Consider the following 13,353-nt stretch of genomic DNA (forward strand, 5'->3'; position numbering starts at 1 on the left):
TCCCCCTGCTGTGGTCCTGTCTCTGCTTCTGTTTCTCCCACCTGCTGCCCGAGGCTACACTGCTGACATTGGAAGGTCTTTTCTGGTCACTGTCTTCAGCCATGGCATGGGAGGTGCCCTTGAGCCCTACAAAGAAAGCTGGCCCCGCTGGAGGCAAGGAGGAGCCACTACCCTGAAGGCAGCTACAGTGGTGGCCGGGACACCTCCTCCCTCTTGCCTCCCCCATGCCAGGGACTGACGTGTACTTATGCAGAGACATCATTTCTCAGTTTTGACCGGTACACCTCAGCGGTGTACAAACAGGTGGCCGAGAAAAATGTCTGTTTTCTTGACACCCTTTCTGCCGAGGCCTCCCCCTCAGGATTAAAAGGTTATGGCATTAAGTGGGAGAGACATACACAGAGCTGTCTTTGTCCTCTTTATAAATGCTTAAAATCCTGACATGAGTTGATCCCCTCTTTTCTTACTCCTTTTTTGGTGTGTACTGGAATTCATGGAAATCTCCATCATTTGCTTTCTCCCTTGTAATGAAGCTCTCAAAGCTCAATGCAGTATTCCAAGAACAGACTTGCCAAGGTCATACCAAAGGCATCCCTTTCCCTGGGGTGCATGATGTGATTGCTTTGCATTGAATGATTTTTACCCGTTTAGCTGCCATGCTGCATTGTATGTTCTCAACGTAATTCTGTCCACACTTGGCCCTAGATTTCATCCCTCCTTCCTTTTTTCCACACGAATTGCTGTGTTTCATATAGTTTTTCTCTTGGTTGTGTCAATGTGGCCTGTATTCTTTTTCATTATCTTTCAAGTTGATTTCCAGTTTGCAGTGTTTTGGTGAAATACCAAAGCCTATACTTGCACTTGGAAAGGTTTGAAGCTGGAGGCAAAGCACAGAGTAGTGGAAACACAAGGCTTATTTGCATCCCAGCTCTGTGGCTCACTCGCTGTGCGACCTTGGGCAGGCTACTCAGACTTGCTGAGCCATAATTGTGAAACAGGGCTAATGACAGCCACATCACAGTATTGCTGCGAGGATTAGAGGAGATGAATGAAGCCCATAAAACAGCCAGTGCACTGCTTGGCTCCCAGTGGCTCGTTAGCACAAGCTTGTCCCCTTAGCATTCCTCATGGATGAGTGTGAGGAACGCTGCCCCTGTGCAGCCTCTCAGACACCTGACTGGACGTGAGATGCACAGAAAACGTGTTTCTTGCAAGTTTGAATTCTGGAACGAAGATGTATGACGAAGTCTATGAAAATAGATATAAATCTCCTTCATTCCTGCATCCCTGGAATCATTCTTTGAAGTGTTAACCATAAAGCCTTGCTTATCAAGATTAATCAAGATTAATTTTAGATACTTTATTTTTATATGTAGCTCACTGTTATTTTATCCACATAGTTAAAGAAGTTTCTTTCTTTGGGATTTCATTTACTTTTGTATTATTGTAATTCTTTTTTTTTTTTTTTTTTCTATGTTCACATATTAGTGGATTCACCAGGCTATCACAGCACCTGAAATGTCTACCACTGGAACTGTTTTTTCAGGATTAAAGCACAGTTTTAAAAAAGGATCTATGTCAGCGTATGAATTTTGCTTTGGAGCAATGGAATTATTAGTTGATGGTATTAGCTCTGATTACTGTTGGAAGTTGGTTGTTCCACTCTAGCAGAGAGAAGGGCCCTGAGAGAGTTAGACACAGTCACCTTTGTATTGCAAAGAGGAAAAGACAGCAACACTGGTCACTTTTTAAGAGAGCAGGGCCATTTATATGTCACAAAGTCGGGGTGGGAGGAAAAGTTTGGTTCTAGAGAAATCTGGGCTGGCATGAGTATGGTTGGAGCTAGGAGCTGGGGACCCAAGAAGTAAGGGGGATGCCAGAGGCAGGCTTTATCTCCCTTATGATTTTATTTTACGTAGGGTTTCTCTGTGGGTATTGGGTGGTGATGGGGCTGTAGGGCCCCCAAGCATTGGCTGGAGGGGGGTGTTGAGAAGTTAAAGAGTTCGGTATTATTTATCTTTGAGGTTGCATTTTGTCTACCCTATGCATGTGTCAGCTTTCCCATTGGGTTTGAGTTTGTTTTCTTGCAAGACTTGTTTTTTCCTCTCAAGTAAATTCTCCAAGGGAGAACTTATGATGTATGGTTTGTGGGTCAGGCAAGCATTCATTAATGAGCCATGTTTCTGGTGGCCAACATGGCAAAGAGGACAGTGGCAGGCTCCAAAGTGTAAGGACAAAGTAGGCAAGACCCCTTCCAGACAGGATCATTCTAATGGTCTCCCAGGGAGAAGAGAGAAGGGCGCCTTGTGCCAAAGGGATGTCTTCTTCCTTGTCCTCATTTCTTCCTTGAAATAGCAGTCTCATTCCCTTGGCTGCTTCTGGAAGCATTAATTCAGTCTGCATTTCTGATCAGCTGTCCCCACCCTCTCTGCAGTGGGCAACTGATGCAGCACATTTTATTTAGTTTCTTTCCCTCTTTTCCTCCACAACAGTTTCTTTTTCCATTTCCTGTTCAATATGTCCTTCCAGAGTTCTTGTGGATAGCTCTGCTTTTCCCATTTTGAGGTTCCAACACTGAATCACTAGAATCTTAGACCCAAAGAGACCTTAGAAATGTCTTTGTCCAATTCCCTCATTTTACAGAAAGGAAATTGAGGCCCAGGATTATTAATCAACGCACCCTCCCACCCCATTCCCAGAGTGTGTGTCTGTGTTTGTGGAAGTTCGGCATTCCTTTACATAAGGAAATTCTACAAATCTTTTAGTTCTTCAAAAATAATCTTTGGGCTTCTACTGTCATTGTATTTGTTCATTTTTTGATTTCTTTTAATTTTATTTCTACAAACCAAGTTCTTAATTTAACCCGTTTTGTCTATCATAGAAAACCTCTGGCACATTTTTCTTTTCCCACTCCCTAAGGTATATATTGTGATGGTTATCTTGGAAACAAAGTAGTTGGATTCAATTGCCTTTGTCTTTTTGGATCCCTTATTTCCTTAATTTCTCCTCCCAGCTGTTCAGCTTTAGGGGTTTCTGCTATTGTGTGTCAGTCAGATTCTTCCAGGGCCTTCCCTCTGCTCTGGGCTCTTCCCTCTGGAGCTAAGAGCGCTAGGAGCTATGCACCGGGAGTTTTCTTCAGCGTTTGCAGGTCTTTGATATATTTTTTAAGTGGTCACTGAATGGCCTGCTACTCTTACCAGATCATCCTGTAGGGTAAGAAATGTTACATGTGATTTCTTTTTACAATGGTGTTCTGAGATCCTAAAAGAAGTTTCATGAATTTTTCCTGTCAGGGTCTCAGTGGAAGCATTAAATGTGCCACATTTAATTGTCCACATAGGGACATAAGCAACGATGTTTCTTAAAGCGAATACTGGACTTCTCGAATTTGAATCCTCGTGCACCAGGAGCATGGTTTTCTTTCCCCTGTGGGACTACATCTCTGGAAATGAATTACAAATTGATGAGCTAATATAATTTGCTAAACAAATATCCATGTCTAGAGGCAGATTCTAAGGAAGGCACCTGAATTGAATAGACTGTCTGTGGGCAGGTTCAGCTTTGCTGGTACCACAGGATGGGGAACGCACAGCATAGAAAGTGTCTGTGTGCCCCCGGATTCAGATGGGCCCCAACCTTTGAACCCCCAACTGCCCAAGTAAGCTGCTTCTGGAGAGAAGGTCATTTGTGTTTGTTTTGTTTCGTGTTTGGTGAGGGAAGGAGTGGAGAGAAATGTCAGAATTTTTAATATTCTCTACATTTTGATGAGACCGAAAGAAAAATTGCCTGCCTCCTTGCTTCATTTTGTTTACATTGGCCAGACACAAGTGATTCAGTTGTTTCCACAATTCCAGGATCATGGATATGAAAGCAGGCCCATCTGGAATAGTGGGAATTTGAAAGAGGTTTTGAAAGAGGGGGGCTTACGGTGAGCCGTATCAAGGGCACAAGGGGGTTGGCTCTGAACTGGAGTCTAATAAAATAAGAAATAGTGCCTTCTTGCCTATTTTCCTCTGTGTTTGTTGCTTTCTGTCTATTTGGGGACCTCTCCCAGGAGAGAAGAGTTAAAAGACCTGGCTTCTTATTAATGGTCCTTTAGTCATTATATTTAATCACCCCGAACCTTGCAACAACTCCCATTAAGTCTTTACTGCTAGATTATTAATGAGGAAGAGTACATCTGTACGAGTAATTGTGGTTGAGGGAGGTTTAAATACCATGACTGTAATAAATGGGAGATATGAGAATGAGGGATTACATCAAATCATTAACTTGCAGAATGTTTGGAAACTCTACTATCAAGTTGGTTTCTGTAGAGTCGCTGACCTCGAATTTATGGGTTGGGCTAGTATTTACGCAACTAGTTTAAGTGACCCATTGAGTTGAATAAATGTAACCATTTTGAGTGGTAGTTAAAGCTACACCATATATATTTATAAATAGGTTTATAAATATGTAAACATAAATATATTTTTATATGCATATAAATATGGAAATCATGTTTTAAAATGATAGCATGACATAAGCCTATATGTTTTCCATGAGAAATGTTGAGCCTCACATTTTGAAAAATTCTGATTTCAGTTTTTAAGTGGGTATAGATATGAATTGGGCATAATAAGGCCTATGTGGATTACATATTTTCCAATTGTCTAATATTTTAAAGTGGTATCTATATGAGTTTATGTTTTATAACATTCCTAAGCATTCTCAAGGGTGTGCTGTAATTTTCACATTATTATCTCATTCTTTGGTTTTAATAGGATTCGTAAAAGTTTTGAAGTTTTAATTTCAGTTTTTCCCACTGCTTAGAATTTGATGATATAAAATGAAAAGAGGTTTCCATAGTTGCTAACATTCACCAGATTTTGTTCCAAAGCATGGACTTTAGTAGACTTTTGAATTAAATCCACATTCTCCACCCAAGCCTAGTGATATAATCCAACAGTTCAAAGATAGGTATGCCATAAACAGCTATAGTTAAATAATCTAAAAAAAAAATTAAAACATGGAAATACAATAAAACAAGAATTGATCACTTTATAGTGGAATACTCTATAAACTGTCTGCATTGGAAACATGTGGTGAGTTTTAAAACATCTGAGTTCTATAATTCTAAAGTGTAGAGTTGATTGGAAGGCAGGAGTTTTTTTTTCCTCCTCTGCATATATAGAAGAATACAGGCTAATATGTTTTTGCTGTCCCAATTTGCACTCGTTTGCTTATTTTTAATTTAGAAAAATCACTGCGAGGTACAAATATAAAGTATAGTCACCTCGACTAAGTATTTTGTCACTGAGTTCTAAAGCTCAATCATAAAGAAAGCAATTCTGTAAATCTTGCTATTTTATCTGTCTGTCCAAAAACAGAAGTCACACATGAATGTAATCCCCAATAAGAGGAAGAAATTATTAAAAGCATATACATGGCATAAAAAAGGAACAGGGTCTTTAATTCTTAATGATCATTTTAACTTTTGAAGTACATCAGTTTATCTGAGTGGCATTATACTAATTGTATTATAATTACAGGAGCTGAAATGTACCAGCGCTTTTTCAATGTAATGTCTGCACAATCTCATTTAACTTGTTAACTGAAGTCAGACAACCCTTCTGTGTAGGAGGCAATTGAACTCTTAACCATCACAAAAAGTGCTGGCTATAGATAATACTGTTTTAAATGGAATAATTCACTTCATTTTTCTGGGTTGCTTAGAAAGTTCTATTATGTGTATGTAAAAAAGTGCTGTAAGAGCCTGCTAGGGGAAATAGAGCAGTGTTTTCTGAGCAGTGAGAAGGCTAGTTCAGTTCCTTCACTTATAACTTTTTTTTAAAAAGTTTTTTTTTTTTAAATAAACTAAAAAAAAAAACAACAACCTCTCAGAACATATACAATGAGAATCTTTTCATAAATTCTGAAACCAAATGTGTTCCCTTGCTAGATTGTGATGTCCCTACCACTGTAGAATTTTGTTTATAATTTCTACATAGTCCTCCTACAAACCGAATATTGTTTTCTAAAAATTACATTTTGTTAAGGTAAAGAAGTAAGGAAGCATACATGAGTCTTAGAGTAACAGTTACTCCATGTAATTCACTAGCGTAGTCTGCGAGCCCTAGCCTTTCCCTTGCTCGGCCCTCTGTAGTGCCTGGCCCTTTGGAAATAGCACCAGTTGTCGGTCTGGAGGAGTCACAGTGCTTAGAGAAAAGCAAAAAATCCCAGAAGGAACTGGTCCCCAGAATGCAGGGCCTCCAGTAGGGCTCCTAGAAACTTCTTGCTCAAGTGGCTTTATTCCCATAATAAAGAGATCCTATGGTACAGACCAGGGGTAAGGCATTTCACATCTGGGTCCTGCTGTCCCATGTATTTAACAGGAGAAGTTGTATTAGTTCTTTTCCAAAGTTCCTCCCTGTTGTGAGAGGTTATGATGTTAACATAATGTCAACAACCACCATTATTTATGGAGGGCTTCATCTGTGCCAAGCATGTTCATTGACTGCATATTTGTAATAGCCCTCTCTCAAGATACTAACCTGCTTTAAAGTTGAAGTTACTGAGGCTTGTACAGGTTAAGTACGTAGTCGTAAATGTCCCACAGCTAGTGAAGGGCAAAGCTGGAATCTGCATGGGCCTTCAACGCCGCAGCTGGGCTCTTCACTTGCGTGCAAACTACCTGTTTTCTGCTGAGGTGACATGTCTGTGTTTCTAATCCAACAAAGTCCATTTTACTATAGGTGTGATAGTTCTATAAAGCAAACAGGACTAGTACATAACTCATGCTTCCAAAAGGAGACAGAAGTGTTCTGTTTTTTAAGTGAAATGTCTGTCAGGTGATACGATTTCCTGCTGAGAAAAAGAAAGCTTCATTTGAGTTAGTTTTTCATGTTTTTTGAGGAACTAAAGGTTCAGCATGCAGTTCCGTATGCTGGTCCATTTTATTAGGTAAAAAAACAAAAACAAAAACATAATTTGTTTGGAAAATTTACTTAATCACAGCAAACCCAAACCAGACATTTTTAGCCAGGAATAATCTTGTCTGTGAGGAGAATATTTATTACACAGATGGAAGTAACGACTAAAATAGCTAGTAATGTCTTTAACACACTATTTTTATTTTGTCAGTCTTAATGGAGATGAAAGAGAAATCACATGCAGCCTCGTCCTCCAGCGCAGGGGAGGGTAGAGGTTGTGTTTTCTCAGAAGAATGAGCCTCTAGGTTTCCATGTGGAGTGAGGTGAGGGGCTGTCTGGCCACTGCTCACCCCCTCCTTCTGAGGGTGGAGCTTCTCCTGGCACCCCAATGGGTAATCCAGCTGAGGAGGGAGCCCCGCATGACTTCTCACTCCCCACAATTCATTTTGTCCCTACAAACCCAACATCAGCATTCCAAAATTTCCCCATCGTTTCTGTCCTTGACAGACGCGTTGTTTTTCCTTTTGGCTTTGTCCTGTTTGATTTAAGAAAAACTTGTCCAGTGAGGTAAGAGGAGGTGCTGGTAAGCGCTGTGTGCTTTGGAGTGGGTGTTAAGCCTTTAGTTCATGAAAGAAGTAGGGGAGCCAGCCTCACATTGGACTGTTGTCAAATTCTCTCCCTTCCTCCCTTTGCTCTCCTGATTTACTCCATTGCAAGGACATGATGGATTCTGCCCAGCTGCCCTCTATGAACTCAGTGTACTAAATTGTGTCTCAGGTGTGTGCAGTGAAAAAGGACATCTGTATTTTGGTGATGTCTAGTTTGCTGTCTTCTGGGTCTGAATGTCAGAAAGGGAAAAACATCAAATGCCCTTATCCGTTCTGCTGTTTTAAGTCTGTGCATGGACATGTGTTGTTTTTTGGTTTGTTTTCTTATTTATGTAAGGTGCCAGAGGGGCAAGAGCAAGGGGAATATTTTTAAAGGTCATTATATGTTCATTTTTTAAAAGTACCATCAAGGAAGGTATTGATTTGAAAAGTTACGGTCCAGTGCTAAGAAGAGCAGAGGCCATTCAATCCTGTTGCCTTGTTTCTTCTTCAGAGGATAGATAACATTTGTGACTTGGGTGTGCTCTTGGTTTGGGGATATAAGGTGTCTGTTGATTCTGGTCATGACTACTGTCCATGAGACACATGACTGCAGGAGCCCTGGGTCGTGGGGTTAAATGGGACCTAGAGTTTTATAAAGCTCAGGTGGAGGGAGAGGTGTAATACATTTGTAAAAATGTGGAACCTTCTAACTTTGAGTGTAGGAATAAGTACAGCTTTTCTGTTGGTAGCTGTGTGCCAGAGAATGTGGCTTTTTAAGTTGGGGGGCTCTTTCTGTCTAAATTAAAGGAAGTAGGAGGGCAACAACAATTGTTTTTACTTCTTTGTATTCAGGAAGACTCAGTCACATAGAAAGCATTCTATCTTGAAATGTGGACCGTGGATTAACTGCATCAGAATTCCCCCAAGGGCCTGTTAAAAATGCATATTTCCAGATTTTCTGGATCAGAATTTTAAAGGGTTGGAATTGCAAATTTGCATTTTAAAGAAGCATCCCAGGTGATTCTTCCTTAACCCTGAAGTTTGAAAAGCACTCTTACGGAGTGGTAAGTAAACTCTCCTGCTTCAGAGGGCAGAAGATATCCAACCTCAGTGCTAATGCTGAGCATGTTGGTCTACACTGCAAGTACTTTATAAAGCATACATTAAAGATGAGGCAGTTGTCTGAACTTTTGGCTTCGGCTAAGGCTCTCCCTCACAGGATGCTCGCCATCCTAATTGCTGCTGTAAAAATGAGAACAACTCATAGCATTGGCCGTCCCTTGTTTGGCTTGTTCAAATAATGGGCATATGAAAAAAAATCTAACTAGAAAAGGTTTGGAATCTTTTGCACTTCAGTCAGCATGAAAAGCAATTAGCATGTAGTTAAGTTTATACAGTCAGGCACTTTTGCAAATACACCACAATGGTTAAAATGGTTAAAATCAGTGTTTTCTCACCAGAGTTATATTATGTCATGATTAAATATTGCTTTAAATACAGAAAGCAGGTATTTTGCCAAAATACTTACTTGTTTGTTTGTCTGTTTTAACAGGAAAAACTAACCCAAGAGTGTGTATTCAGAGAACAGTTTGAAGAAAACTGGTATAACACGTACTCTTCAAATCTATATAAACACGTGGACACTGGAAGGCGATACTATGTTGCATTAAATAAAGATGGGACCCCAAGAGAAGGAACGAGGACTAAACGGCACCAGAAATTCACACATTTTTTACCTAGACCAGTGGACCCCGACAAAGTACCCGAACTATATAAGGATATTCTAAGCCAAAGTTGACAAAGACAATTTCTTCACTTGAGCCCTTAAAAGAGTAACCACTATAAAGGTTTCACGCGGTGGGTTCTTAATTGATTAGCTGTGTCATCACACCAGCTCCACTGTTGCCAAACTTTGCCGCATGCATAATGTACGATGGAGGCTTGGATGGGAACATGCTGATTTTGTTCTGCACTTAAACAGGCTTGTCCTCCTAGAGGACCGCCGCTGCCCACTTGCTTGATTTATTGTGAGAGGACGAAAGGGAGACTGAGCGGGGGTGTGAGTGTGTGCGTGGATGAGTAGCAGGGGAGTTGGAAGAGAGAAGCAGAAGCAGAGAGGACCGCGGCCTGATGCATGCTGGGATTTAGACGCGCTTTTACATTTTTGATCAGTTGTACTTCATCTTGTATCAGCACAGCTGCCATACTTCGACTCATCAGGATTTTGGCTGGTGGCCTGCGCAAGGGTACGCTGCATTTTCAAAGGCATGGAGGGTGCAGTCTTACTTAAAGGACTTTTTCAGTTCATGCTCACGGGCGCCATCCCGGTGAATTTAAAGCAAAGACCTCTTAGTTTAAAAAAAAAAAAAAATTAAAAAAAAAAAAGGAAAAAAAAAGGAAAAAAAAGTTAAATTTATTTATAGAAATTCCAAAGGCAACATTTTATTTATTTTATATATTTATTTATTATATAGAGTTTATTTTTAATGAAATATGTACAGGCCAGATAGGCATTTTGGAAGCTTTAGGCTCTGTAAGCATTAAATGGCAAAGTCCGCTACGAACCTGTGGTAAATTCATGCAAGTAAATATAACGGTGCATGGATATGAGAAATTCTAATGACCCTAATGTACTAAAGGCGACAATCTCTTTTGTGCCCGTATTATTGTAAACTTATGCACATCATTCATGACACTGAGTATTCACTCTTCAGACTGCTTGTTTCATAGCTTATCCCAGAGGATTAAAGAAAAACTGGGTCTCAAACTTTTATTCTGTGTCTGTAATATTTCCTCTCTCATAAGTGACTTACTCCATCATTGTAACTTCACGGTTGGAAAATACAAGGGTTGGCATATATCCTACGTGTTTAAACCTATTGCAGAATATACCAAAGCTGAACAATTAACTATGCTTTTATTTTAGTTGGCCTCCAGGACAACAGGACTCACATCAAACATTATACTGATTTAGAATCCTCAAAAAGAAAAAAAAAAAAAAAAGAATTTCTGTAGCACAGATTTTTAAAAAAAAATTTTTTTTTAAGGGACAAGAGTCAGATTAAACAGGATCATTCTTGGAGACTTTTAATTTGTATACTTGGCTATCAAATATGACATTATACAAGCATCATAGGGGTCATTGTAATGTCTTTTATAGAAAATTGCTTTTGGTGTGAACCATCATAATACATGGGAATAAATAGCACCCTTCACGAAAAACTTGCAAAACGAGACTAATACATCTGCATCAGTAATGACAATGAGGGGGGAAAATATTATACCTGTTGACTGTGTTTTGTTTTTAAAAATGGTCCTCACAGCGCTCAATTTTTTTTAGAGGGGAGGTTACTATATAGAATATCTTTTACAAGGCTTTTATAACATTTTATGCTGAAAAGCATAAGAATACATATTTCTTTAGTAGCAATAATTTTGGAACTTGCCCTTGAGCAAGGAAGACTATTTCTTACTATATACTAAGGAGAAAAGAGCCAAATTCTTAAAGCAATATTTAAGAAAAAGGAATTTATAACAAATTCTCATACCACATATAACACTTTCTAGCCAGTTATGTTGGGAAATTGAAAGTGACAGTTAAAAAATGTGTTAGGATTTATGTAACTAATTTTAAAATTTAATATTCCAACTTTGTTTTGCTCTGATGCACATTCTTTATGAAAAATAAAAATATGTCACTGTTGAGTTAAAGCTGTTTTGAAGTAGAAGCGCATGACTTATTGCCATGAGCACATGTGGCCCTTCTATAGTCAAAGTTTGAATATGTAGCAAAGCCCTCCTGCTGATGTGCATTAAGGAAAAACTAAGTCTAACGTTTGGAATTAAGAAATATTTGGGGGGAGGGGACAGAAGCAATGTAAAATAGTTGACTTATGATAAACTCAGAATGTCCTCTTCATTTATTTTCTTGTTTTTTTTCTCTTTCAAAACAGAAATTGCATTTAATTCCAAGATGTAGTATTTTTTATTTATTACTTAACCCTTTGCTGCTGCTGAAATGTGCACATAATCAGGCTTTAGTTTTTCCAAAAAGCATTTGCTATTTTTGTCTGAAAACATTAAACATCTGACCACAGGGAAGAAGCAAGTTTCTAGGATGTCATAGGTACAATACTTAGCACTGAAGTAATTGGTTTTAGGAGGTAGCCAAAAGTAATCTTAAAGTAGCATGAGATGCTAGATAATCGGCCTAGACGAAAGCAACTGGTTTGCGAAAAAGATTAAAATCTCCATGCATTCCTAGAAAATGCTACTTTAACGTCTACTTTTGGACTTATTTTGTTTGGGTACCCTTTTCTTTTTCTTTTCTTTTTTAATTTTTTTTAAAGAAAAAATGTTATATGCTTTTGGCAATGGATACAATAAACTGTAATGGTCTGTAAATAAATAAATATTGACTTATGCAATTTATGTAAATAAGTGTTCTGGGAGAGTAGTTGGCTCAGGGTTTTGGCTGGGGATTGTCCTGTTGGGCATTAGAGCGAGTGGGTTTGCATCCAGTTCTTGTCATCAGACACCCAAAGCCCATTGGATGGCAGCTCCGAGCCACTGTGGAATGGGTGGTTCCAGTTTTCACAAACAGATGCTCAGATAGCCAAACCACTATCTTACTGGTGCCAGCACTTGCACCTTGGTCAGAGACTTAGCGGGCACGGACTGAACCACCCTCCCATCTGTCATGTGAATGTCCCCAGGCAGTGTGAAGGACATACTAGGTCAGTGTTGGGGAACCTGTCCTGCCAGGTCCTGTGTTGTAGATAAATGAATGGCTTTAGTTTATGGTGTTTTCCTTCTATTTCATCTCATTAACACTACAACATTGTGTTATTTACTTGATAATCTGTAATTGTATGTAAATACATACAGGATTATGTAATTTGTGTAAATACATAATTACAGACTTTTGAAAACTGGTATTTTTTACTTGATGTCCATTTTGGAGCTGCTTCACATTATGTGCCTACATGAACCAATGGAATTTTAAAAACATGCTCTCCTTGCTCTTACAGCTGTTGCGTGTGTGTTGAGGGGATGGGGGGTGTGGGGGCTGGAGAGGGAGGAACAAACATATCCAGATGTCTTTTCTTTTCTGTAAGCATTAGATGAAGAAACGAGTAATCTGGGATAAAGATTTATGAACTCGCAGCAAGCAAAACTCTGTATGCACACATTTTTGGGGATGGGTGAAAGGACAAAGGCATATTGTTTGAGGTCAAATTCTGTTTGCTGCATCATTTGACCTTCACATGTGCTGACTTTAGATCTACTGTCTGTGGTCACTTGCACAAAAGAGCAATGAAGTCGCGGGGGAGGGGAAATAGGCCAGATGGATTCCAAAGATGTGTGACCACCCGGCCCCCTCAGGTGTGTGCATGTATACGTGTGCTGTCTATGTAACATAATGCCCTGGGGGTTCCTCCATAGACGTTTCACATTTTAGAATTGATATTTTATTGGTAAAAGTGAAATGGGGAGGGATCATGAGAATAAACAGCGCCTACAGTGTGCTTTGGTGACTGCTTTCTCTTAGGTCTGTAGGGAACTGGATCCCAAGTTTTAGTAAGATAAAATGGATATGCATCCATTGTCTAAGTTTAAGGTGTACTACGTAAGGATTTTACTTACATCACCACAATAACTTTAGTTAACATCCATCATCTACAAGAATTTTTTTTGATGTAACATTTTCTTCACCAGACAGACACATGTGGAAATAAGAAATAACCTCTTGTTTCATTTTCATTGGACGGAAAGTGAAAATGAGTATTCTTCATGTGTATGCTCCCTCTTGCTTCTATGTTGACTTAGTCATCAGGCTGAGAGACACTTGG

General features: G+C 39.3%; 1 protein-coding gene across 1 annotated transcript in view; it reads left to right on the plus strand.

Annotated features, from left to right (window-relative positions):
- The window catches only part of FGF9 (fibroblast growth factor 9), a 34,526-nt gene extending 21,982 nt beyond the window's left edge, over nucleotides 1-12,544 (plus strand). Inside the window, exon 3 of the mRNA XM_047722902.1 lies at nucleotides 9,054-12,544. Within this exon, the coding sequence (XP_047578858.1) occupies nucleotides 9,054-9,299 (246 nt within the window). The 3' untranslated portion in view covers nucleotides 9,300-12,544. The remainder of the gene's footprint in view (nucleotides 1-9,053) is intronic.
- Nucleotides 12,545-13,353: the final 809 nt, after the last annotated feature.

Source organism: Lutra lutra, chromosome 3, assembly GCF_902655055.1.
Source record: "Lutra lutra chromosome 3, mLutLut1.2, whole genome shotgun sequence".
NCBI lineage: Eukaryota > Metazoa > Chordata > Mammalia > Carnivora > Mustelidae > Lutra > Lutra lutra.